Genomic DNA, 27479 nt, shown 5'->3' on the forward strand with positions numbered 1-27479 from the left:
ACAAAGAACAGGGAGCTCAAGCTTTTCGACAGGACAGCTGCAAGATGGGATTGAGGGTCACACTGAATGCTGACCTGGTGAATAGGCTTAAACTCCACACCCAGGTCTCCTAAACCACTGTTTTATTGCTCCTCACTCATCTGTAACTGAAGTGACATTTGCCCAGTCACGTGGGGACACAGGGCTATCCACCTGGTGAGTGTTAAAACTGTTGCTTACTAATGTCCAACTCTACATCCCATCTTAACTCCCTGACCCCAACTGTCCAAAATCCCCTTTATTCAGTTTCGTTTTAGAGTAATTTCTCCCTTATCTGCTTAAGTTGCTGGCGCTCCTAAGGGACAGTGTTTGATGGGATGATCTCCTCCTCCCCAGGTACCTGCCACCACGATTCCTTCTTCCTCATGCACGTGCAGGGGCAGGTGGGCATACTCGTTCACGTGCCCTTCGTACTGCCTAATACACTTAGTGGTCCTCAGGTCCCACAGCTTGATCTGTGGGAAGAAGCACAAGGGGCGGTTAGGGAGGGTCCAACAGGTACACTGGTGAAGCCCAGGCACGAAGCCAGAGAGGGCGAGGTGGTCTCCAAAGACCTCTTCAAGTTAGAAAATATGTCTCAAACCCCCGAGCCACAGAGTCCATCAAAAGCACCATGACCAGTTTCACGTCTGTTTAGACCAGATTCGGCTCCCAGCGGGCAGCAAAGCAGCTGCCCCGCACAACTCCCAACTCCCCTGGTCTCCAGATGCCTTTCCCCGGCCACCATCTGACGTCAGGGTCTCTCCTGCAGAGCCCCTCCCCCCACCCAGAGCCAGCTCCAGCGGCTGGAGAAAGTCAGTGGTATCCGTACCGTTCCAGCCATGTCGGATGCCATCAGGCATTGCTCCTCTTGCAGGATTTGCACAGAGGTAACTGCTGAGTCATGTAACAGGCGGGTGGCTTTCCAGCCCTTGCCCTGATTTCGACAACGGAGATCAATGGCAAAGATTTCGCCGGAACGACAGCCATTAAACAGCAAAGGAGCCTGCGGAAAGGGGGCCTGCTCAGTACCTCCCTCCCAAGGCTGGGAGGGGTGTGCCCTCCAGAATACACCCCTGCCTCCCCTCCCCTATCCCAGCCCCTAGGTCAGAGGTATGCGTGGAGCAGCTTGGTTAGGGTTTGAGCCTCAGTGGAGATGGAAGGGCTCCTTATCAAAGGGTCAAGAACTGGACACCATGAGTCCCTCCAGTGTCCTCCCCGCTGGCTGCCAACTGGCCCCTAAGGCCTCACCCTGAACCCCTCCCTGTGAAGTGAGGGTGTGCCCTCACTCCTCCCAGGTCGTTAGTGAGAAGCTGGGTGATGAGAGTGGAGTAAGAGAGATCAGAAATCCAGGTAAGACATGGGGTCCCAGACTGAGTGGGAAGATGGCTGAAGAAACCTGGATAATGAATTCTGTGCTTATTGCCCAAAGCAGGTCGGCACATCTTCCACCCTTTTAAAGAAAGGTGGCTTTTTTTTTTTTTTGCGGTACGCCGGCCTCTCACTGCTGTGGCCTCTCCCGCTGCGGAGCACAGGCTCCGGACGCGCAGGCCCAGCGGCCGTGGCTCACGGGCGCAGCCGCTCCGCGGCATGTGGGATCCTCCCAGACCGGGACACAAACCCGCGTCCCCCGCATCAGCAGGCAGACTCTCAACCACTGCGCCACCACGGAAGCCCGAAAGGTGGCATTTTCTACAGGTCAAGTCTTTGAAACGTAGTAATGACTAGAATTTTGATTTTTAAATTTATAAAATGTGTAACTTGACAGCTGCAGATAAAAGTGTTATGAATTGGGACATACTTCATTTATACATTAAAAAGTTTTACTGTCCTGCTGGCTAATCCAAGTACTCAAGAATTGCTAACAATTCATAAGTTGTTTAAAGGCCGCTGAGCCACGCCCTTCCGGATCAGCCAAATTTCATTCAGCGCTGACTTATTCACCACGTAACCTGTTAATCACTTCTGGTGCCCTCCTTCTCCCTGTAAAAGAGGGAGGAGGACTAGACTCCACACAGGGGAATCCCATTCCAATCCAGCAAAATGTCCACTCTTGGGAAACTTTCTATCAGGCCCTTCCCAATCCAACCAACCATAACAGCAAACTGCTGGGCCAAGACGTCACTGCTGGTCCCAAATGACTGCCGGTGTCCCGTCACCACGCTGGTCACCAGGACTCGCCGAGACAAGCCTGACAGAGACGGAGATGGGCGGACAGTGTCACTCGAGGTGTGGGGAGAGGGACTGTGGACAGGGGGTTAGGGTCTGTGAAATCCTTTACCCTGGGCACCTGGGGAGGCAGCCGTAGCTCACCTGTACTAAAGCAGTTATTTGCCTGGATGTTCAGGGACCACGCACAGGACCAGGCCCCGGGGATCCGGAAACTGCAGAGCATGCCAGGCCGGTCTCCTGCTGAGGGGACAGTAGTAGTGTTAGAAAGACTAACAGCTATCAGGGAGGCAGTATGGTGTCAGATAGAAGGGTTTCAATTCCAGCTATGTGGTCTCAAACTTTTTTCAAAAATAATTTCTTTAAATTGATAAAACATACATTAAGGGTACAAATCATAGTATACACTCTAACGTATACTATGTGAAGTATAGCTATGTAACCACTACCCAGGTTAAGAAATAGAACATTCTAGTACCCTGGTACCCTTCCTGTCCCCTCCCAATTACTACCCTCCTCACTCCTCCCTGAAGGGAACCACTATCCTGACTTCTCACACCATCTTTTGGTTTTGTAAGGGAAATTCCGAACTTCTTTTTACCTCAGTCTCCTCATCTGTAAAATGGTGATAATATTTACTCCCACCTCATAAGCTTGCTGTATGATGAAATGCCAGGCACCAGGGTAAGTGCGCGTTAAATCATTTAATCCTCCATGTTACCTGAGGGGGCAGGTATTTACTTTAGAGAGCTTAAGCGATCTGTTCAAGCTGGTAAGGGGCACAGCTGGGATTCATGGCAGGTCTGCCTGAAGCCTGCACTCTTAGAGGCCTGATCCTTGTCTAATTGATCCTAATTCTCTGAAAGACTGAAAACTTAATATCCAGAACGCTGCCAGGCAGTTGGACTGCCTTCAGCCAGACAGAATGTAAGTATCCCTGACAGAACCTGCCATACAGTAGGAGCTTAACAGATGCTCTCTGGGCGATCTATATAGGCAGCCCCAATAAATATTTTCATCTCTTGTACTGGTTACACACACTTTTAACTGTTCCGGCTGCTGAAATGACCCAAAAGGAGGGGATAGGTGAAGATGCACATGCTTCTAGTACAAATCCTGGGTCAGGTTTAAGAAATCCTCCCAGGTGCTCTGCAGACTGTCCCCACCCTGCGAGCTCCGACTTGGGCTCACCAGCCCATGGTTCCCACCCCTCCTGTCCAAGCCATCACCATGGAGCTTATGCTGCTGTTGGCTGCAGCTCCTGGGAGGAAAAGGACTAAGATGTCCCTTAGCACCTCCTTATCCAAAGGAAAAGGACCCCTTGTACCTGGATGACTACTGACAAACAATGACGCTGGGAGCAGGGTGGCACAGCCTGGAGTCTCTGCAATTCCCATGAGGCACAGCCTGGAAAAGCCGTTAAGGACAGCCAAGTACAAGTCTCCTCTGGGAGGAGAAGGGGCATCAGTACCCTTCGAAAAAGGTATAATAATACCCATCATCCACATTTAACATGTTTACATTTTCCATATTTAGTTTCAGATTTTTTAAAAGGAAGAAAATGTCACAGATACAGTTAAAGGCCCCCTTTTAACTTTCCTCCACTGAGAGAGAATCGCTATTCTAAAACTGGTCTGAGTTCTAGGCCTTAATATTTCCACTACATATTTGTCCGTCAACAATATAAAGAACACATTTATGTGTTTGATTTTAAAACGCATGTAAATGGCATCACACAGAATCTCCTACAACAGCACCACCTGCATTGTCTCCTAGATGCAACTGTATTCATATTTGTAACTCCAGTTCAATTGTTTTCACCACAGAGCATTCCTTTGTATGAACAGACCACAATTTATTTATCCAGTCTCCTGCTGATGAGCACTGAGATGGTTTTTGCTTTTTTTTTTCCCCCTCTGCTGCTGAAATGAGCCTCTCTTCCTATCCTCCTGTCTCCCACTCCCATGTATGGGAGGCTTCTCTAAGACAGTTTCTTACATCTGTGGTTAAGAATTTCATTTTTCACCACAGTGTGTTATATACACACAAACATTTGACACAAAAGTTTCATAAAATATTTACACTTACTAAATATGAAACTGATATTTTCTAACCTATTTCATTAAAAAAAAAAAAGCTGCTCAATAAGTTGATTTCCTGGGCCACAGTTTATAGGATAGGTCATGACTCACAGTTTGAAAACACTGCTATACCTAGAGTGGAACTGGGGGGTTGTAAAGTACACGCATCTCCAACTTGAAGTGGCTGTATCATTTACTTATACCAGCATTTCCCCCCATTCTCCACCTAGGCCAAAACTTGGCACTATCAGACCTTAAAAATCGTGTTTATCTGAATGGGCATAAAATATCTCCTTTTAACTTGCATTTCTCTGAACTACATCTGATTATAGTTATTTGCGTTTCCCTTACTGTGAACTGCCTCTTTATATCCTTTGCCTGCTTTTCTATCGGACTGTCTTCTGATTGATTTGTTTCCTTTCCCTTTCCCTTCAGAGCTTCAAGAGGAGCCTGTGTTTATCCCCACTTCCTCGCCTTTCTTTTACTCTTCAACCCACTAAAATCCAGGTCAGACCCTCACCTTTCCAGGGAAATGTTCTCCCCAAGATCTCCAGTGAGCTCCTAATACTAAATGTGATGAAGGATTTCCAGTCCTACCGCGGGCCATGCAGCACAATTTCTACCTATACACTCCTTCTTGGCCTCCACAACCACTCTCCTGGCGTTCCATCCTTGGACCTTCTCCTATCACCAAGATTCCCTGGTCTAGGTCCTAAGCCTCTTAAACTCGTGTCTCTCCTCCATTCCTGCTCATCAGTTCACACCCTCTCCACCACCATCTTTAGTCTTGCAACAGCCTTCCATCCGAGGTCTCACCCTCACCAGCCTACCACCTTCACTGCTATATGAGAAATGAATCTATGACTACAGTCCTCCAGGGGCATCCCACAGCCCCAAGGATTTGGTTTTGCAAGGCACTACCTAGCCAGAGACGTCACCGATACCAAACCACTTATTGCTGCCAAATGTGCCAAGCTTTCTTCTCACTCTTCTAATGGGAGCTCCATGCCCTCCTTCCCATGTGGGAACCACCACCAGGAAGGCCACCCCAATCCCTGCACCCTACAATTCCCCATTCACATCACTGCAAAGACTGACCACCTGCTGAGGTGCCCAGCTCCAGCACCTTGCACAGGGATTCTAGATGCCCAATAGATGCTGGTGGAATCAACACACACACCTCACTGAAAATGTACATCTTTGCCAAGCAATCAGGCAACGATCTCGACCATCTGAATGTGTGTTGTGTGGGTATCGTGTTGCCTTGGGTGGTAAGCCCCATGTTAAATATCTCTAGTATAGAGGCTGCTGACACTATAAATGAGAACACTGTATCTGGGCAGCTCAATTCCTTCGGAGATAAATCTCTTTTCCTTCTACGTTTGTAGGGCAAGGATGTGGGAGAAAGTCCTTACCCATGTGCACTTACCCATGTTACTATGGCTGAAACCCAGGTTACACTCAATCTTTGTATCACACTTACAGGGCCAGTATCATAGAGCTAATCCTTTAAAAGGCCACAGGTCAATGAAGAACCTGCTAGGTGTAGAAAAAATTCAGTCTAACCTCCCACCACTCTTTGGGGAAAAGCGCAGAGTGCAGGTCTGAACCATGTGTCATTTTTGTAAAGGAAGAAAGTTTAAGACCTTCAGCAGAAGCATCAGGTGCACAAAAGCCTGAAGATTACCTGAAATGACCACCAGAGGGCAGGCCGCTGATCAAACCACAATAGACCACACTCGTTCCTTTCACTGTGCTTTCCTTTGCTGCCCTTCACAGATAGTGGTGGTGGTGTTTTTTTTCTTCAAATTGAAGATTTGTGGCAACCTGGTGTTGAACAAGTCCACTGGTGCTATTTTCCCAGTGGCATTTGCTCATTTTGTGTCACATTTTGGTAATTCTCACAATATTTCAAACTTTTTCATTACTATTTTGTTAATGGTGATCTGTGATCAGTGATCTTTGATGTTACTATTGCAAAAAGATTATGACTTGTTGAAGGCTCAGATGATTAGTATTTTTTAGCAACAAAATATTTTTAAGTTAAGGTATGTACATTGTTTTTCAAACATGATGCTACTGCACACTTAACAGACTACAATATAGTGTAAACATAACTCTTACATCTATATCTGTATCTGTCTATCTCTGAGGTACGCCTATATATGGATTTTTTTTTCCTTTTTTTTTTTTTGCGGTACGCGGGCCTCTCACTGTTGTGGCCTCTCCCGTTGCGGAGCACGGCTCCGGATGCTCAGGCTCAGCGGCCATGGCTCACGGGCGCAGCCGCTCCGCAGCATGTGGGATCTTCCCGGACTGGGACACGAACCCGTGTCCCCTGCATCGGCAGGCGGACTCTCAACCACTGTGCCACCAGGGAAGCCCCTATATATGGATTTTTATCCTCACAAAGAGAAGCATGGATAAATGCCATATTGTCTGAAGATCAGAAATGAGAGCGAGGTTCTTGTTTTCTCTCTTTTAAGGCTTGATCTCTTCTGCCCTCTGGTAAGATCAAGACAGTAACAGGTGGTCCCGTCACCCCACAAACCCCACCAAATGAAAGCCACAGAAAACTTTCAATTTACAGAACACACAGTTTTGTGTTTGTCTTACATAAAAGTTATAATCAGATCTCTAATGTGCTTTAGGCTTTAAAACCCTTTGAGGGACTTCCCTGGTGGTCCAGTGGTTAAGACTCCGTGCTCTCAATGCAGGGGACCTGGGTTCGATCCCTGGTCAGGGAACTAGATCCTGCATGCGGCAACTAAGAGCCCACATGCCACAACTTAAAAAAAAAAGAAAGAAAGAAAAAAAGGATCCCACGTGCCGCAACTAAGACCCAGGGCAGCCAAATAAATAAAATAACAAACAAACAACCCTCTCGCAAAACAAAAAAAAAAAACTCAAACCAACAGATTCCAATTCAGGCATCATCTGTTGAGGACCCATGACATGGCCAAGCACTGTGCTAAGTGTATTCACAGATGTTAACCAGTTAACCTTATGACAACTCTGAAGCTGGCATTAGGTATGACAAGTGGTCACATAGTTTCATTTATGTGAGCGAACTCATTTATTATGGAAATGAACCACAACAAGACTCATTAACATGTGGCTTTGGCTTTGGGTCAAACAGTATCATTCCATGAAGGACACAATGGACAGCTGTCCTCTGCATCATCAAGAGACCCCAGGGGGCTTCCCTGGTGGCGCAGTGGTTGAGAGTCCGCCTGCCGATGCAGGGGACACGGGTTCATGCCCCAGTCCGGGAAGATCCCACATGCCGCGGAGCGGCTGGGCCCGTGAGCCATGGCCGCTGAGCCTGCGCATCCGGAGCCTGTGCTCCGCAATGGGAGAGCCACAACAGTGAGAGGCCTGCATACTGCAATAAATAAATAAATAAAGGGATGCTGCCAGATCATATCCTAATAAAAATAAAGTTAAAAAAAAAAAAAGAGACCCCAGGGATCCCAGCTACCCTGACACTGTACTGTGTGCTCCTACAAAGCCCAGATGGCTCTCTGGGTAGGGAAGGAAGAGACTAGAATGAAGAGTGCTCTAAAGAAGGCCATCTCTGGGCAGGGAACCTAGGCCCAGAGCCCACAGCCCCAGTCCGATGTCAAAGGAACACCCTTCTCTGGTGTGTGCCCTCAGCCTCCCTGCCTTGGGAGGCTCCTCCTCCTCTGCCTCAGGAGGATTTGGGGTTCCTTTTCAAGGCTTTACTGTTCCTTTCTGCTTTGTTCCTCTGCTAAAGCACCAACTCTCAAGTTCCAGAACAGTGTCTGGCACCTGGTAACACTGACGTCATTCCAGGACCTCAGCTACTTCTCTGTGCTCCATGGGAATCCTTGTTTTCTAGTGGGTGCATTGCTCTTTCCTACAAGGTGATACATTCGTGCAGAATGGCCTAGACCTCTGGACACTAAAACACCATCTCACAAACCCCACAGATGCCCTGGTCTACATCAGGGCATGGCCGGCCCACCAAACCTCTTCACCTGCCAAAAGATACAGAATGTGGGAATCCAGGTGATTCAGCGAGGCCCAGCTCACAGCGTTCACCTGGTGAGGAAACACACAGCCAGATGGAAAGATTGGTTTGATGCCAACTTATGGAGAGAAACAGACAAATACTTTCTTATAGAACAGTAATGTGACTGACTGCTTTCTTCAGGTCTCACTCCTTGAATAGGGACTGGAACGAGCATTCTGAGAACAAGGAAGCTCCCTGCCCCACCGTGCAGAACCTTGAGGGGAAAGGGAAGAAGTAACCCCCAGGCCTCAGTCCTTCATCATCAGCACAGCATGGGCATCACAATGAGCCATCTGGTATACCCTCTGGTATAGGCCAGGGATGAATTCTCTGCAACGGATCTCACTTCACCCAGAAACCATTTTCAACCTGTGTCCGTCTTGTGGCTCATGTCTCAACAGAACAGAAAATCACAGCTTCTTACAGATGCAGCCATCACCCACTGCAATGTTAAAAGTTGCCCCCTAGATAGCAGGCTCCTTACATTTACATAAATTTCAGTGCTGGCTACGACTGACTGGAAGATTGACATAATGTTCTGATACATTGGGAGGACCCTCCACCCAGCCCTCTGTGGCCCACCTCCCAGGAACTCTGTGCTTTAGCATTGGCTCCTTTGGATCAACTTAACCCCCCTGGAGGGAAGTCCCTGCAACAGTTTAATTAAAGCAACACTGCTTCAAGTCCTCCCCCATGTAAATTCATTTCTCTTCCAAGACGAGAAAATAATGAGGCCCTTTTCTTCCCCTATGAGTTCTCAGGATCTAAAACTCCATTTTTTCCCTTGAGAAAATGAGGTAACTGAGCCCTGCCTTCTTCACAAAGCTCTCTCCTCTACTCTGAATTTGGCCAATTACTGCAGTGCCCTGGATCCAATGGCAGAGCAGGCTGCCATGGCTAAAGGGAAGCGCAGCGTACCTTCCGGTTGGTGAAGTAGAGGTTTTCATGCATGTGCACCCTGAGCGTGGGGGTCTTCAGGCCACGCAGGTTGATGATGCCATACTTGGAGCCCCCGACTTTGACATCGTTCACGGTGAAGAGCCGGTCACTGTTGGTATCCGCCTGGAGAAGGGAGGCGGACTGTGGGTGGCCTCCCAGGCTGAGCCACGCGGTCTGCCGAAAGACCGTCTACCTAGCTCCCACGCTCTTGTGTGTTTTCACCAGGTGGGGGTTCTCGCCCATGAGGAAGTGCGGAATGACCTGACTTGCCCCTACTTGGTGTAGCCATCACTGGGCAAAGCTGACAGGCATCTGGTCTCACAGTTCAGGAGCAAAAAAGGCAGTGAGGGGGCACGGCCAGTCTGCACAGTGACCCCTCTCAGAACTGGGTTTGGGAGAGTCCTAACGTCCACCCAGAGGAGTTTAGATGAGCCACATGGTGACAGAGCATGTGGCCATCATGAAAGCCACACAGAAATGTGGAAAATGCTAATTATAACTGCCAAGGGATAAAAGAAGAAAGCAAAATTGTATTCCTATTACATAAGCACTGTGATTATCACCTAGTAAAAAGAAAGGTATCGCATGGGGGAAAAAAATTACAATAGGAAAGATGGCACTGGGATGTGGGTTATTTTTAAGATTTTCTGTTTTCATTTAAAAAATGTGGTTAATAATTATTTCAAAGCAAAACCTTTATATGTTTGTGTTTTTTAAAATATATTTATAAATATAACACACACAAATACACATGGGTTTGGGTGCTGGTGAAAACACACTCACTTTGCAAGTTTACTTGGCAAGAATAGCTATATTCCTGAAGAATCATTACCAGTGACTAGAGTCAGATCTGAAAACTCTGATCCCTGGGTGACAAACTGCCCTTCCCACTCCTCTGGGTCATACCAGCCATCCAGTCATCGTAACTCTGGATCATGGGGAGGGTCTTCCAAACATCAGCACACAAAGTATGAAGAACAGGTGCTCAGGCCACGCTAAGCAGCAGGTGCACAGTGATCTCCACTGTCCCCACCCGGTTTACTGAAGAACCCCAGGGAAGGGGCTCCTGAGGGGAACCCACCACAAGAAAGTATTCTACTTGATTCAGGTCAAACTGTTCCCCAAACACAGGAGAAAACATGAGTCCTGGCCCCTGACACTCCTTACGTGAAGGGCTCTGTTGTAGAGGTCCTGGGGCAGGACCTCAAGGGTAAATTCCGTAGCCTCAGCCTCCAGTCCTGTCAGTAGACCACCAGGCTGAGGCTCTCTATTTTGTGTCCTTCTCTCACTCTCCTTGGCTGTCCCTCAGCCTCCAGGAGAGGAGTTGCCAGTCCAGCTGAGAGGTCTGGCTACTTCTGTTTGCAGTGGACCCTCTGCTCCTCTGCCAACATTTCTCTGCCCCCTGGCTTCCAGTCCGGGTCTAAACCAGAAGCAGAGAGATCATTTTCTGCTCCCCGCAAATGATGCAGTGGAGGTGTGCTGGATGTGCAGGCCCAGAGACATGGCCTGCAGGCCCCTGTTACTGAGGTCAGGGACAGAAAGCAAGAAACTAGTACGCTGTTGCTACTGAAGGACACTGGTGCTTCAGGTTTGGCCACCAAATCCTGTCCAGTATGGAAAGGATCAGAAGCCCCTGGTCCTCCACGTAACTTTTCAACTGTGTACACAACACGCCCATGGGAAAGTTACTTTGTGACGGTTCTCCGTCAGCGCGTGTGGACCCCGGCTCTAATGTCAAATGACAGAGCTGCAGTGGGGGTGACAATGGTCACAGCACAGCCTGTCTTGCCAGCTTGGCATCTGCCAATGGGTAGCTGGTAGGTGCTTGTTAAAACCATAAAACCTGCTTTCATGGCTAGTGGCTTCTACACAGCCAGGCTTGATGAAAACGAACGCAAAGCCACAAATTGTCCAGGGGATGGCAACTATGTCTCTGGAACCTACAGATGGGTCCCTCCCACTCACCAGTATCAGGTTAAATCGGTCACTTGCCAAAGCGGAGGGATCCGAGCTCTGAATTTGGACCTTTTTCCTCTGCATGCAGCTCACTCGCAGCTCATGGGCTAAACTGCAGAGGAGAAAGAGGGGAGCAGGGGAGGTATGGACATCATACCTAGATATCCATGAAGATGCAGGGGTTCTGCTCTGTCCCACACCCTGAAGACCACCTTCTCTCGTCAGCTCTCTCTCCATATTAAATCTCAGCAATGGAGCTGAGCAAGGCCCCAAAGAATCTCAATTTTAGAACTCTTAGGGAAACTAAAGCAAAGAAATGGGTGGCTCATTCACAGTGTCAAAGAAAGTCAGAACTAGAAGGACTTGTATTGGATCATCTAGTGCAACTCGTTCTCTTGAGATGAAGAGAATGTGCCTGAGAAATGAAACCACCTGCTGAAGGGCACACAGTTCATGAAGAGCCAGGCATGCAGCTGCCCATCCGGTTACCCCTTTTCCTCTCCACCAAAGACCGAGCATGTTTTAGGGTGAAGAACAGATCTTCCTAACTAGACCTTTAACTCTTTTCCCTCTCAGAAGGAGAGAAACACAGGACAAGCACAGCCCTACCTGCCCTGGCTGACACTGCCTGCAGGGCTGGCCTTCCCTGAGGGGGCCTCCCTGGGTAGACCACCCACACCCATGTTGTTTCTTCACTGGCCCAGGTAGAGTGGGAGGCAGCAGAATGCAGGGGTTAGGAGCTCAGGCTGGTGAGTCAGACAGATTCCCCCGCTTTCTAGCTTTACCCTGAGCAGATCATTCCACTCTGAGTCTCAGTCTCTTCTTCTGGAACCTGGGGAAAGTGTCAACCTATCTCACAGGGCTTTAGTTAGAACTGTATCAGACATCACCAGTATTTAAAGTTTAGTACACATCCATTTAACGTTCCCTTTTTGGTGACAACTCATTAGAAGGAGAAAAAGAGGCAGAAGGCTGACGGGATGAAGTTAAAGGACCTTCTACTTAACTAGAAATGATTTACAAGTAACAAAGAGGAGTCATCTTGAGAAATTTCTGCCCAATTTCTCTGCCTAGATCCCCTCTCCTCACTCCCTGGCTCTAAAGGAAGGATGATTCTCTCAGGGCTGATTTCAGCAGCAGAAGCAGGCTGTCGAGCTGAAGCTCCTCAACTGTGAACACTCCTCACGGAGCAGCTACGTGCTCTATCCTGACAATTCTTGGATCATGGAAATAAGAAATAGGAAAAGAACATTCATGAAGAAAACATAACAAAGAGGCGTTATCTTACCGGCAGTAACTGGTGACGTTGAGAAAACCCAGCTTGCTTTTTTGTAGTAAGGAAGATGCATTAAATCCCAACCTGGCTGTTTTCTAAAAGAGAGAAAGATTCAGTGAAGTTTTATGTTATTGTATAATGAATTATGTTTTTAGGATTCTAGTCTCCTCTCCTTGGAAAGAGGAAAAGCCTATCACAAGGAAGCATGTGTGAGATGGGAAGTCTGCTCAGCACCTCTCCAAGTCCCCCATCAATTTATACCTGAGGAGATGAGGCCATTGAGCTAGTGAGTGCAGGAATGGCACTGGACACTCAGGTCTGTAACACCCTTTCCATTCGACCTACGGTTACTGTGGGGCCCAGATTTTCCATTCCATTGTCTCCATGATCACGGAAATGTCCTGGCATCTCATCTCCAGAAGGGGTACCAGAAACCCTCGTATCCAAACCACACACTCTGGTTTTCTATTTAAAATACACAGTTACAGAGGCTGTATTGGGCTGCTACCCAATAGTTTCCTGGGGAAGGACAGAATGTAAGAATTCCTGATGAAACCCAGCAAATAAGAAAAGGGGGGTGGTGGTGGGAGGAGATTTCTTGCCTGTTCTTATTCTCTTCATTAGGTTCCTGTCAGGGAAAATTCGACGCCACCCTCCTAAAGTGCGCTACGCTGAGGGTTACAGGGGCGTTTAATTGGCACCTCCTTGTGGCAGTGGGTGGATGCTGGCAGGAGTGGAGGGGACAGGGCAGCTCCTGGGGCTGTGGAGCCTACCTTTCCCTGCTTGTCCTCTTCCTCTAGCAGCTGCAGCCTTTTGCTCTCCATTTCCTTCTGCCGGATGCTCTCCTTCGTGAGGGGGTTGCAGTTGTTATGTCCAGGGAGCAAGCGGAAGTAGCGTTTCTTTTCAGGGTCAAAGTAATAACCTGGTAGATCTTTAGTCAAAAGAAATAAAATCCAACTTAAAACACCGTGAACCGAGCCACCCAGCGAGAAGCCCAGGGGCCTGCCTACCACCCCTCACAGCTGCTGGTCTTTCCTGAGGGGCAGGAGGTGGGCTAGCACTGCCAGTCACCATCCCGGGCCCAGTTCAGTCCTGTGGGGAGCTGTTTGCCTCAGGATCACGGTTTTTGTTTCAATTTGCTCCCAGAATTTCCTCCAAGCCAGGAATGGGCTGATGACACACATGGAGTGTACCCACACACAAGTGAAGACACACAGGACTGAGGAGAAGGGCAGCCAAAACAGACATAACTAGATGACGAGGCACAACTGGGTTTCCTCTTTCCCCACAGGCAGGGCCGGAGGAGCCCTGTCCAGCAGGCTGCCTTACCTGGCACAGAAGAGCTGCCCGCTGTGCTCGAGGAGGTCGACGGGGCCTCATCATCGCTGTGGCTGGAACCCTGTGGGCTTTGCTGTACCCTTGTATTATTCCTGTTGACACACAGTCAGGGTTAACTTGCAGCCAATGAGTCCCAGTCATTCTTTGACTCTGGGGTCCTGCAGTTCCACAGCCTTCACCCCAACCCTCGATTACTTGGGGAGCACTGACCCCTCTTTTTCTTGGAAGCAGTTTACCTACTGCAAATACACCAAAGTTAGGGCACGGTTTTTGGTTCCTCATCCTTAAGAGGATGCAGGTCACAGTAGTTCCTCTTTTGTATCTCCTCATTTGAGCATTTTGTGAGGTCTTTTGGAATTTTCCAGATGAAAATGAGAACAGAAATCTTGGCCAATATGAATTTTACCAGCTGGGCTCATTTGTCAGCTCAACAGCAGTTACAAGGCCAGGTGAATTTCATTTTTTATTGGATTCAGCAGTACAAAAGTTTAAATTTTACTTGGTTACTCAACCCTGCAGATGGAGAAACTGGGGTTCAGGGCACAGAGGTGATTTGCTCAGCAATACCGGGATAGAGCCATGGTTTAAATACTCATTTTGCAAAGCTACAAGCAGCTTCTGTGGCAATTATAGGCTGAAGGATATAATGAAAGAACAAAAGACCTAATTTTAGAATTCTGGTAAAATCCACTTTAAAATTACGAACTTCCCCTGCCCCCTAATAACACCAAAAGGAATACAAAATGCAAAACTAGGTTAAAGGAATCAAAGAACTCTCTCTTTTGTCTATAAATACTAACTATGCACAGTTTTAGAGAAAATTATTTATTCTCCCTTTTTACGGCCCAGAGCTTCCTGAGGAAGCTCACGTGTGATCAGCAGCAAGCGGAGGGAGGATTAAGGGTTATAAGAAAGGTCTACATCTCTAGCCCAAGGACCGCTGCCACATTCTTTCCACAGGGAGCCCGGAAGGTGGCTGTCCAGCCGGCTTCCACGTGACTCTGCCAAGCTAAATCAAGACTCTCTCCCTGTGCAGATCACGGTTTGCTGCACGACGCGCTCTTGAGGGAAGGCCTGGGGCCCAAAGAGTATCCATGGTTCTCCTCATAAAACATACAAACATTGAGTACCTGTCCTGATCTTTCTACAGTATGGGTCATGTTGGGTTCTGAACTTTGGTTCAGAGTCCCTATTATTCTGCACCAAATGAGGTCCACCATATACACAGGGCCTACTCAGAGACAGGCAGCCTGATGGGCCTTTACATACATTATTACGAACCTCACAAGAGAAGTATGGTACACGAAGAGTGACTCAGGGTGATTAAATAGCTTGACCAATTTCACACAGGAAAACGTAGAGCGTCAAACCCAGACTTCCTAATTCCAAAGCCCTTGTTTCTTCCACAACATTCTGATGCTTTTTTTTTTTTCTGTTTGAGTTAATCTGTTCTAGAGAAGCATACTGGCATTCGACATCTTCTGACCCTATAGCTAGAAATCTGTCCATTTTAAAAGGAGATCTGGAGTGTGAAAGACTTTTGAAATTGGCATACGGGTCTCCTTTGGTGAGGAGAGGGCTGTGCAAAGACTTCCTATGGCCAGAAGTCACGTCAGCAGCCCTGAACTGTGAAGAGGTATCCTCTCCTGGGGTGGGGTGGGGTGAATCATGTTCTGAGATTAGATAAGTAGAGTGTGGAAAATATTTATTATGGGGATTTCACCTAAGTATACACTGTTTTATTTTTCAAGCTGGGTGGTAGGTACCTAATATTCATTGTATTATTCTTTATACCTTTTTGTGTTTATTAAATACTCTATTATATATTATATAGCCTTACTTAGGATTTAGGCTGAATTAATGAAATTAGGTTTCCAGAAAGCTACTTTCATAGGCTGAAAAAAAAGAAGAAGAAAGACTAAAAAATGGAGAAAGAGCTCCCCAGTTGTATCAGATAATGTTTACTTCTAAGCCTGTGGCTAAGGCTCCAGCCAGAAGTCATGGTCACAATGAAAAGAAAGACAAGTGTGGCTACCTCCTCACTACTCAAAGTGTGGCAGGCAGGCTGGCCCCCAGCAGACATCCCCTTGGGAGCATGTGAGAAGCACAGACTCTAGTCGGCCCGACCTCAGAGCCTGCATTTTTCTGAGACCCCCAGGGAGTCATGTGCGTGTGAAGGTGCTGTCAGCGCTAGTAAGACACTGGGCAACAGCACTTGCCTCTCATTAGAACCATGCTGTCTGAACCAAGGGTTGTGTCGGTGGCTCCTTCTCCCATGTCTTCTACTCTGCCCCCTGCTTTTATGCATTTCAGCTGCTAAAAGAGAAAAAGAAAGAAAATTACATACAAATGCATGTGTGCACATCTTTCTCTTCTGTTTGCTTCTTGATAGTTCCTTCATGCTCAGAACTAGGCAAAAGGATGGCCCAACCTGGGTTATCATTAAAGCCGCCACCAAGCCTTACCTGTAGGACTACCACCAGGTGGACACACAAATAAAACCCAACGCGTCTGTAGCCATCTCTCTGGCTGCAGTCCTCTTACCTCACAGCTGATGCCTGGCCCGACAACCTGCCAACCTCCATTCCCCAGGTCACTGTGTGACGTGTTGACAGACTCACAACTACTTTCCAACAACAGTCTGAGCCTGGCATGAGAACCCTCCTAAGCTAGTCTTCTTTTCCTTACCAGATTAACTCCAGAACATATAATAATTTTTCTTTCGATCCACCCACATCCCTGTTCATAGAGAATAGTTAATCGTGAACACTACCTCTTCCTCGGTTTCAGTATCAAGCAGGAAAAATTGTGAACAAATTAAATGGGGCCAGTGGCATGTGACTTCTCAATGTGATTTAGAGAGTGTTTTAGTTTCCTGAAGTACACTAGCTGTTAAAGGGAAGGATGTGCACATGCATTTGTTGAAATAAGGAATGATGTCTTAAAGACACTGATGTTGCCATAACTATTTTGAGTGGCTTTTTCAAGTCTTATCTTGTATGGCCTGAATTTATCACTTACTCATCAAATCATCAGTTGTTTTAACACTGGGAATCACATTAGGAATTCTTAAAGAGACTGAACTGTAGTACACAGACCAGCTGCTGTGAGTTTCATGCTTTCCCAACACCTGGTGATCCTTTCCCCACTCAGTGGAGACACTGTGACATCTTACCGAATACACATTAAAAGTATATTCAAATGCCGTTAACAAAATTAGAAAAAAATTTCTAGGGCTGAATGCAACCAAAGAATAGATTAGAAAATCTATTTGCTTTTATTTTCCAACTTCTACTTTTGAGTAGGAAGTGCCTGTTAGCATCAAACAGAGCACCAGAAGTCTGGACCTACATTCCAGAATTCAGTATTTACCCAATGACTTCTGTGTCAACCTATGATTGTGAGTTGGGGCTATTCGATACAAAGGAAGAGATATTTAATGAGTATAGTACTTAACCAAACATTTCATGAATTCTGTAACGCAGTCCTTGATTTGCCTGCTTCAGAGTCAGTGGGAAGCAGACTCCACAACCTGGATTAGTTTAACCAGCCACTCTCTAGTCCTGTGCCAGAATGAATAAGCACTACTAAAGCTCATCAATATAGCCATGCCGACTTGGAGTCATCACAAATGTCTCACTTTCATCCTCTTCTGGGACATTCTAAATTGACCTAGTTTTATTTATTCCTAGTCTGATTCACTCCCAACAATCCAGGGTGTTATCACTCTCCTAAAATCCCTTCCCACTTCCTCCTAGTCACACTTAGTAGACAGCATAGCTCCCTACCTCACCCAGAAGAGAGATGTTACCAGTACGAATACCCCCAACTTCTTTTTCATCCCCTCCACAAAGGCCTGCCTTTACTAATTCTTATCATCTTCCTTTTTGTCTTGGAGAAACAGGTGTCCCTGTGCCTTTTCCAGGCAAACCCATCCCTCCTGGCTGTTGATCTCATTTCCTTCTCAAACTCTGCAGACATCTGTGTTCATATATGTTTAATCAATCTCCCCCTCTCCTTATCTCAGCATATAAACACGCTCAGGTTTTTCATTTGTATGTGCTCCACTTCCAACCCAAAAGGAACAGAAATGTTCTGGAAGCATGGTCTATATGTACACACTCCACTTCTTTATTTTCCAATCATTCTTCAACTCACTGTAGTCAGGCCTCCTCCATCCTCACCGTTCTGCTAAAATGCTCTTGCTGAGGTTAATGATCACCTACTTGCCAAAGTTAGTGGTCTCTTTTTAGCCCTTATTCCTACAACACATGACACCACAAAGCTTCACCTTCCCTAGGTTTCTGGAGTATCTTTCTCTTGGTTCTCCTCGTACTTGTCAAGTTCATCCTTCTCTAGTTTCTCTGGGGTCACCCACTCTGTGTTTAACAACGTTCTGTCCTAGATCCTCTTCATTTTATACTTAATACAATCTCACCTGCAAACACCGTTTCATTTCTAACATAGCATCAAGTTCTTATAAAAAGGCTGCCTCCTGTCTACTTTCACAGACCATGTTCCAAAGCGAGTTGATGATCTCTCCCTAGTTCCTAGTATGCTCTTTCACCTACCTGTATTTCCTTTCTCTGAAATTCTACCACTGCCCCATCCCCATCCAAAAATATAATAATTTTATTCATTTTCCTCAGCAACCACTTTAATGGCTCCTGAATACCACATGCATAGGTTTCCCTTTGGATCAATTATCTTAAGCCTCAGACAAAGAATAAAGTTGTATTTATTAATTAGTTACGTTACAGGTTAAAGGCACTATGCACAGGAAGGGAAATACGTATGTATGGATGGTGATAAGAAAACTGGTAAGAAAAATAAGCCATACTGACACAAGATCATCATTATTACCAACCAACTCTACAAAAAAAGAAAACTTATTTAGATTGCACATTCTGTACATGATTCCAGTTTGCTTTAGTTATGAAATGATGCATGAATAGTGGAAAAGCATAGGTAACGGCGAGTCAAAGGCATCAGATCGTCCATTAGGAGGCAGGGTCATTGGCCCACTTGCACCACTGTCCTCAGTAGAGCACTGCACTATCAGAAGGACATGGTAAATAATGAAATAAATGGTGAGTGCTGGTTTTGGCCAAAGACAATATTTCTAAACCACCACCTCACACAAGCACAGGTGCAGGCACTGCAGTGGGAGAGAAGGGAGCGATGGCTCTGAATGCAAGAGCCAGAGGGGAGAGTGAGTTTGAACCCAGTCTGTCAGGCAAGGTTGGCAGAGTGAGGGGCCTGCAAGCAGTTTGGTATGGCCACAGCCTAAAGTACAGGGGCTGGGAGATTAGGCTAGAGAGGCAGGCAGGGTCAGATGCTGAGGACTCTGGGTGCTTGGTAAGTTCGCTGAGTAACATGACTAAACCTGCATTTTAGAAAGGCAGCGGTGGAGGGAATAAGTTGGAAGTTAAGGACTGCTGTAGCAACTCAGGTTACATGAACCCACCAACATGGAAGTGATACTTGGGATAGAGAACCCTGAATTTATAAAGATTTAGGAGGTGAGTTTCATGGGAGAGGTGGAGAGAGAGCAGCTGAAACCTGGTAAATGAGTAACTGGTAGTGTTCTGACCTGAGAGACAAGGAGGAGGAGCTGTTTGGGGAATGAAGACAGTAAGTCTGATTTTGAACAAACCAATCTCAAGATGTTTGTAAATAGGGGTCTGGGAATTCAGAGGGAAAATGAGGCTAAAGATATAGATTTGAAAGTCACCAGCACATGGTAACAGAGTGAGACAAATGTGGCTCCAAAGCCAAATATATATATAGCAAAGATTAAAATTCAAAATTGAGACAATTTTATTGGACAGTAATATGAAGTCAGCACAATCAGTTTTTAGATTGGTGTTTCTCAACCAAGGGCAATTTCACCCACCAGGGGACATCTGGCAATGTCCAGGGACATTTTTGTTTGCCACAACTTGGTGGCAGGGAAGGGTGGGCTGCTATGGCATTTAGTGGGTAGAAGCCAGGGATGCTGCTAACCATCCTGCAATACAGGACAGGATCTTACAACAAATTATCCAGCCCCAAATAGTGCTGAGGTTAGGAAACCCTGCTCGAGACAGGAAGCGCTCCATTATAATTTTCTGGGTGAAATGTTGAATCCCAGCTCCTCTGGAGCCACTCTGCCAGGCACAGACATTAAATGTGTTGTGGTAGGCTGAGCTTGGCTTTGCCTTTTACACAAGCTTTCAAGTACTTGAAGGATAAAGAATAATAATTTCTAAGAGACCATTATTCTAGAAAGACAATGTTAATCTCAAACAAACAAACATGATTTAACTTTTTGGAAAATGACTGAGCAATGATTATCAAGTAATTTAAATGTACATGCCTTCTTCTGGGAATAGATATGAAGAAAATAATCCAAAAGGTTGTAAGAATTATATGCAAGATATTTACTACAATTTTCCAACTCACTTTCTAAAGCTAGTACTCCTCTGTTGCCAAAACCAGACAGAGGTATCACAAGACAAGAAAACTATAGATCAACCTACCTTACGGACACAGCCACAGATCCTCAACCAAATCCTAGCAAACCACATCTAGATGCATATAAAAAGGCTAATACACCATGACCAAGGAGGATTTACTCCAAGTTCAACATATGAAAACCAATCAATGCCATACACCATATTAACAGAATAAATGAGGGGAAAAACCTCCACGTGATTTTCTCAAGAGATGCAGAAAAAACACCAGACAAAATCCAATACCCTGTCATGACAAAAACTAGGCACAGAAGTAACTTACGCAACTTGATAAAGGGCATCTACCCCACAGCTAACATCATAATAGTGAAAGACTGCAAGCTTTTCTCCTAAGGTTAGGAACAAGACAAGGATGTCTGTTCTTAGCATTTCCATTCAACATTGTACTGGAAGTTCTAGCCAGGGGCAATTAGGCAAGAAAAAGAAATAAAAGGCATGCAAACAGGAAAGGAAGAAGTAAAACTATTTCTATTGGCAGATGACATGATGTTATACATACAGAAAATCCTAAAGAATCCACACACACACACACAAAAACTACTGGAGCTAATAAATGATTTAAGCAAGGTTACAGGATACAAGATTAATATATAAAAATCAGGGCTTCCCTGGTGGTGCAGTGATTAAGAACCCGCCTAACAATGCAGGGGACACAGGTTCGAGCCCTGATCTGGGAAGATCCCACATGCTGCGCAGCAACTGAGCCCAGGCGCCACAACTACTGAGCCTACGCTCTAGGGCCCGCAAGCCACAACTACTGAGCCTGAGTGGCACAGCTACTGAAGCCCGTGAGATTAGAGCCTGTGCTCCACAATGAGAAGCCACCGTAATGAGAAGCCCGCACACTGCAAACGAAGCCAAAGATAAATAAATAATTTATAAAAAAATCAATTGTACATCTATACACTAGCAATGAATAATCTAAAAATGAAATTAATACAAAACCATACAATAGCATGACATTACATTAGCATCAAAAAGAATAAAGTATTTAGGAATGAACTTAAGAAATAAGTGCATAACTTGTACACTGAAAGTACAAGACATTGTTGAAAGAAATTACAGAGGACCTACATAAATGGGAAGACATCCATGTCATGGATTGGAAGACTTAACATGGTCTACAAATTGATGTACAGATTTAACACAACCACTATCAAAATTCCAACTGCCATCTTTGGAGAAATCGACAAGCTGATCCTGAAATTCATATGGAAATGCAAGGGACACAGAAGAGTGAAAACAATCTTGAAAAAAAAGCAAAGTTGGAGGACTCACACTTTCCAATTTCAATGCTACAGTAATCAAGACACTGGTACTGGCACAAGGATAGCAACATAGATCAATGGAGTAGAACTGAGAGTCCAGAAATAAACCGATATACCTATGCCAATTGATTTTTGACCAAGACCATTCAGTGGGGAAAAAAAATAATCTTTTCAACTGCTCGGACACCTGGACACTCACCTGCAAAAGAATGAACCCGATCCCTACTTCACATCATATATGAAAATTAACTCATGGATTCAAGCTCTAAAACTGTAAGACTTTTACAAGAAAACAAAGGTATAAATCATCATGAACTTTCAATAAGCAATGGTTTCTTAAATATGACACCCAAAGCACAAGAAAAAATAGATTAAGTAGACTTCACCAAAAGTAAAAACTTTTGTGCAAACACACTATCAAGAAAGTGAAAAGGGGGCTTCCCCGGTGGCGCAGTGGTTAAGAATCCACCTGCCAATGCAGGGGACATGGGTTTGAGCCCTGGTCCGGGAAGATCCCACACGCCATGGAGCAACTAAGCCTGCGAGGCACAACTACTGAGCCCGCACACCTAGAGCCCGTGCTGTGCAACAAGAGAAGCCACAGCAATGAGAAGCCTGTGCACTGCAACGAAGAGTAGGCCCCGCTCGCCACAACTAGAGAAAAGCCCGTGCGCAGCCACAAAGACCCAATGCAGCCAAAAATAAAATAAATTAGAAAAAGAAGCAACACCATTCACTTCAAAAAAAAAAAAGAAAGTGAAAGGACAACCCACAGAATGGGAGAAAGTATTTTTAAATCGTACATTTGATAAGGATCTAGTATCCAGAATATATAAACTCAACAAGAAAAAAATAACTCAATTAAAAAATGAGGAAAAAAATCTGAAGACGTTTCTTCAAAGATATACAAATGGCCACTTAGAACACGAAAAGATGCTCATCACTAGTCAACAGGTAGATGAAAATAAAAACCACAATAAGATACCACTTTATACCTACCAGGATTGTTTTAATAAAAAAAAACCTAACACAAATAACAAGTATTGGTGAGAATGTGGAGAAACTGGAACTCTCATACACTGCTGGTGGGAACGCAAACGCTGCAGTCACTTTGGAAAACAGTTTGGCAGTTCCTCAAAAGGTTCGACATAGAGTTACCATATGACCTAGCAAAATCCAGCAGAAATGAAAACATATGGCCATATAAAAATCTGGACAGTAATATTCACAGCAGCATTATTCATAATTGCCCCAAAGTGTAAGCAATCCAAATTTCCATCAACTGATGACTCAATAAACAAAATACAGCACATCCATACAACAGAATGTTATTCAGCCATAAAAAGAATGTAGTACTGAGGCATGCTACAATGTGGATGAACCTTGAAAACACTATGCTAAATAAAAGAAGTGGGACACAAAAGGCCACACACTGTATTACTTATTTGATGTATATGAAATCTCCAGAATAGGCAAATCCAGAGAGGGAGAAAGAGAGAAATGGTTTTCCAGGTGCTGAAGGAAGAGGGGTTACAGAACAGGGAGTATAAAGGTTTAGGTCCTTTTTTTATAGCTTCTCGAAAGTCTACTTTTCTGTTATGAATAATTGCTTTTTCCAGTTACCCCACATGAGTTGATAAAGACTCTGATTAAATTGTTTTATGTTTCCAAGAATAACTGTTATATCTTTTTATTATCTAGGTGGCAGCTTAGAAAAATTTTTATAGAATTTTAAATGATTTATGGTGTTCCATGTGTTCTAGTTTATGTTTTTCTAGAAAACATTCCACCAAATTACTAGCTTTCCAAAGGCTGTAGTACCATTTATAGTACTTTAGTATGACAACAGTTTAAAAAAATTTTTTTAAATTGAAGTATAGTTGATTTATAACGTGTTAATTTCTGCCATACAGCAAAATGATTCAGTTATACATATATATTCTTTTTAAAATGTTCTTTTCAATTATGGTTTATCATAGGATATTGAATATACTTCTCCGTGCTATACAGTAGGATCTTGTTGTTTATCCATCCATTCTATATATGACAGCTTACACCTGCTAACCCCAATCTCCCCCCGCCCCTCCCCCCTGGCAACCACAAGTCTGTACTCTATGAGTATGACAGCAGTTTTGTTTTAAAGCCAGAATCAAGTTGAATGTGACTCTAAACTAAAATTTATGCTTTGTTCATTTGTAAAACATGGATATATTGGTGTCATATTTCCTTTATTCTGTTTGATTATACACTTGTTAAAGGTAAATTTACAGATCAAATGATGAAACTTCATGTTTCAGTAAAAGTTTTTTCAAGAAAAGAAAACTTGTCTTTTTATTTAAAGCTTCATGGGATAGAATTTATATTTAATCAAAATGACTAGATAGGATCCTTTTGCAGAGTCAGTCTAAAAGAAGCTAAATGGAATTGGTAGATCTTTTGGTTTTTGATATCTACTTTATTATAGGACTCCCAAGCAGGTACAGTACATTAATATGAAATACTTTGAAACCCATAATCTTAAAAAAAAAAAGTGTGGGAGTTATACAAAAAGATCACATATCACTAGGTAGGAAGGTGAAATGACTGGCTGTGTAATATTTTTTAAAACCTTCATTTTGTATCAGCATACATATCCTTCCATTTTTCTCCCCTATTTTCAGTAGCATTCCATTTTGATGTTTAGCATAGCAAGCCAGAATAAAGTTTTATAATTCAGCAATCCTGAATTCTGAGTCATATTAAGATAAAAATGGAAATGAGACATGTACTGAGGAAAATTAATTTTCTTCTTCTGTAATGTCTAATTCATCTTCTTCTTGCTGATCCCCTTAGTCCACAAGTGGACACCTGTCCTGTTGCAGACACTTAGCTAAAAAAATCTCTGAAAAGGCAACTCTGAATTTGCTCTTACAATATACAAGTGAGATGGATAATCGGGTGAATACCTAGAGCTTCTGAAAACCTCAAATCTCATCAATCTTTTGTATATTTTGGTAGGCACCAGTGTATACCTCTGAAGCTTTGCTCTGAAATAACATTTCAGTAGTGATAAATTCTGAAAATATAGTCTTTATATCCTTTACTTTCTGCTTTTCAAAACTGCCAGCAGTCTCCTCCAGATGAGCGTTGTTTGCACAGCATCCAGGGTAGCTCTCTGTAAGTGGGTTCGCCATGAAATAACAGGTCCAGCGGATGGGTGTGCTGACTTGTCCTTTCTACTTCAGGTAGCTGCTTAGCTTCTCCATTCCTTGATGTTGATGTCGCTGTGAGGTCATCCCGTTTCATTTCTACAATGGTTCCTTCGGCCGCAAGTCTCAACTGTGGTGGCACACCGATAATCCTTAAGTTCGGCACACTCCCCAGCGGTTTTTCCGGCCCTTGTTCAAATCTGGGGTCTCTGCGGAGACCTTCTCGCAGGAGAGTCGTCTCTGCCTCCCAGCCGGGCAGTTTTCTGCGCAGGCGCGCCGAAGACTTGGCACAGCTCTCCAAACTGCTTCCGGTTTGAGCTGCCCAGTTTCCGGGTACCACTTCCTTCCCCTCCGCCCTTCTGGGCCTGGCCGCCAAGTTCTGCCGGTGCCACCCAGAAAAGGCCCGGCCTGGGGGCCTCAGGCTTGTGGGGTGGCGGGCAGCCTCCCTCCCGGCCTCTGTGAGAGGTGGGCCCGGTCTCGGCTGCGGCCCACAGCCGAAATTCAGCACGGAGCACCCGAGCAGCCGCCTCAACATCCTGCCGAGCACGTGGCCCGTGGCCCCGGGCCTGGAGCCTAACAATGCCTCGGCCTAGGCCGCGCCGGGGCCACAGTGCTTATTTTTGGGGTGATGTAAATGTTCTGGAATAAGATGGTCGCACGACCTTGCGAATATTCTACAAAACCTGCCAAACCGTACGTACACTTTTAAACGGAGAATTTTATGGTATATGAATTATATCCCCCAAACAAAAAAAGATTTTCTACTACAGCAGTACTATACCATTTATGAGTGAGGCACATCCTAAATATCCAGCGACAGGTTCATGGGCATTATAGAGGATACTGGACTGCAGCGTGGAAAACGCTAACGCCACTGGTTTGAAAAGCCCTACGCAAAATGGCTTCCACAGGGGGCTTGCCGTGGCCACCCTGCGTCGGCGTTTATTTAAAACTCTACCTCACAAATGAGGAAACGGAAGCTTAGAGGGCCAAGCATGGTGCCCAGAAAGACACACTGCTGCGGGAAATGGCATTCCACCCCTGCTGGTCCGGCCCCAGGACACCACCTCAACTACAATCTCCACCGTTATTTAAAACTGGAGTGTGGGGCTCTGGACTTTTGTTTCCTCCAGGAAGCAGTGGCCTCAGTCTTCTTTCCTTTGGGCTGTTTCTGTGTCTGCCAAGGTCTGTGGACCACACCACGCCCGTCCAGGGGGACGGGGTGTCATGGTTTCTAAGGATAACTGGGGAGACGACGAGGCTTCCTGGACACGGCGAGCGCTAGAGTGGAAGGCGTGGCTTTGTCGCTACCGTAACTCGGTGTGGAGGTTACCTCGGGAAGCTTGGCTTCATCCCACGGCTCCGTCACTTTACTAGTTCGCGAGTTACCTCGGGTAAGCAACAACCTCACTAGGGCTCTTCTGCGTCTGACGGAGGTATTACACTACCACCTACCTCACTGGGCTGGTGTACGGAAAGCTTAGTTAATGCCTGTAAAGCAGGTGGCAGTGCCTAAGCACTCACGAGGCGCTTGCGTTAGCTGTTATGCTGACCTGTTTGAAAACATCAACCTCAACCTCAACTTTCAGGTAAGCCGCCACCAAGGGCCCGCAGTCCAGCCACTGGCAGGTGTTGGGTGGCAACTTCACATCAGGATTTAGAAAAACGCTCCTTCAGGGCGGACACGGAGCGGTGACACTCGGGGTCCCCCTCCCCCAGTCTTTACGGCGGCAGATCCGACAAGACGCGCGAGCTCCACCCGCCCACCGATTCCTCCCTCACAGCCGGAGCTCGCCGGCCCAACCAGCCACCCACGCCAGGGTCGTGCCGGCGTTCCACGTGCTCGGCTCCTCCCCGCCCCTTTCTCGGGCCTTCCCCCGACCCCCATCCCACCCCGAGCTCTGTCGGGGTAGCAGCAGCCGCCCCTGGACCAACGCCAACAGTACTTCAGTCAGCGTAGACTTACTTGATCAGAGGGGTCTTTCCGGCTCTCCCTCGGGCGCAGGATCGGCAAGAGTGAGAGCGAAGCGTAGAAGGACGCGGAAAGACCGAGGTCTAGAATCTGCCAGTTAGTTGTGTCCGTTCTCGCGTTGTCTCAGCGGATAGGGCCGTGGCGGCCACCCCTTCCTTCTCAGTGGACGCGTTTTCTGACTGTCTACGCCAATGGGGCGGATCTTAGGGAGGGGGAAGGGATTGGGAGCTCGGCTCCGCCCAGGCCTGGTGACGATGCAGCGAGTCGGCTGCAGGCTTGATTGGGCTTGGCGCGTTTGGGGCGGGGCCGGGCGCGCTTGAGGGCAGGGCCGGGGCGGGGCCGGAGGCTGAGTTCGGACCCCGGGAGCTCCGAGGCTACCTCTTCTCTAGCGGTGGGAACCCCACCCAGCACCGTGTATTTTCTGTGTCCAACCCGGTTGACAGGGAAGCCCTCTCTCCGCTGAAGATCCCTACCTTTAAAACTGTTACTTAGAGACGAGGAAAGATTGTGTTGTGGAAAGGTCGAAGGCGGCTCTGAGATGAGTGTGAGGAAAGAGCAACGCGTGTTGAACTGGTGGTGACGTGTTTGGTTGTGACCTCTGGTAGCTGAGGCTGCCCACCCTAGATCTGCGTGGCTCCAAGGTGCAGAGGAGCATGCTCTGAACTTCAGTCAGGAGGCGTTAGTTCTAGATCTAGTTCTGGTTCCTTCTTGCTGTGTGACCTA

At 46.1% G+C, this 27479-nt stretch overlaps 1 protein-coding gene across 1 annotated transcript in view; it reads right to left on the minus strand.

Moving 5' to 3' along the window:
* DCAF4 (DDB1 and CUL4 associated factor 4) overlaps nt 1–26872 on the minus strand; it is a 29359-nt gene extending 2487 nt beyond the window's left edge. Inside the window, exons 1-13 of the mRNA XM_082648403.1 lie at nt 26751–26872; nt 16033–16129; nt 13805–13905; nt 13249–13406; nt 12488–12570; nt 11209–11311; nt 9223–9366; nt 8284–8333; nt 3515–3594; nt 2332–2430; nt 2112–2209; nt 851–1024; nt 380–494 (exon numbers count right to left, since the gene is read on the minus strand). Of these exons, the coding sequence (XP_082504529.1) occupies nt 380–494; nt 851–1024; nt 2112–2209; nt 2332–2430; nt 3515–3594; nt 8284–8333; nt 9223–9366; nt 11209–11311; nt 12488–12570; nt 13249–13406; nt 13805–13905; nt 16033–16121 (1294 nt within the window). The 5' untranslated portion in view covers nt 16122–16129; nt 26751–26872. The remainder of the gene's footprint in view (nt 1–379; nt 495–850; nt 1025–2111; nt 2210–2331; nt 2431–3514; nt 3595–8283; nt 8334–9222; nt 9367–11208; nt 11312–12487; nt 12571–13248; nt 13407–13804; nt 13906–16032; nt 16130–26750) is intronic.
* Nucleotides 26873–27479: the final 607 nt, after the last annotated feature.

This window comes from Grampus griseus, assembly GCF_964374135.1.
Source record: "Grampus griseus genome assembly, chromosome: 2".
Taxonomy (NCBI): domain Eukaryota; kingdom Metazoa; phylum Chordata; class Mammalia; order Artiodactyla; family Delphinidae; genus Grampus; species Grampus griseus.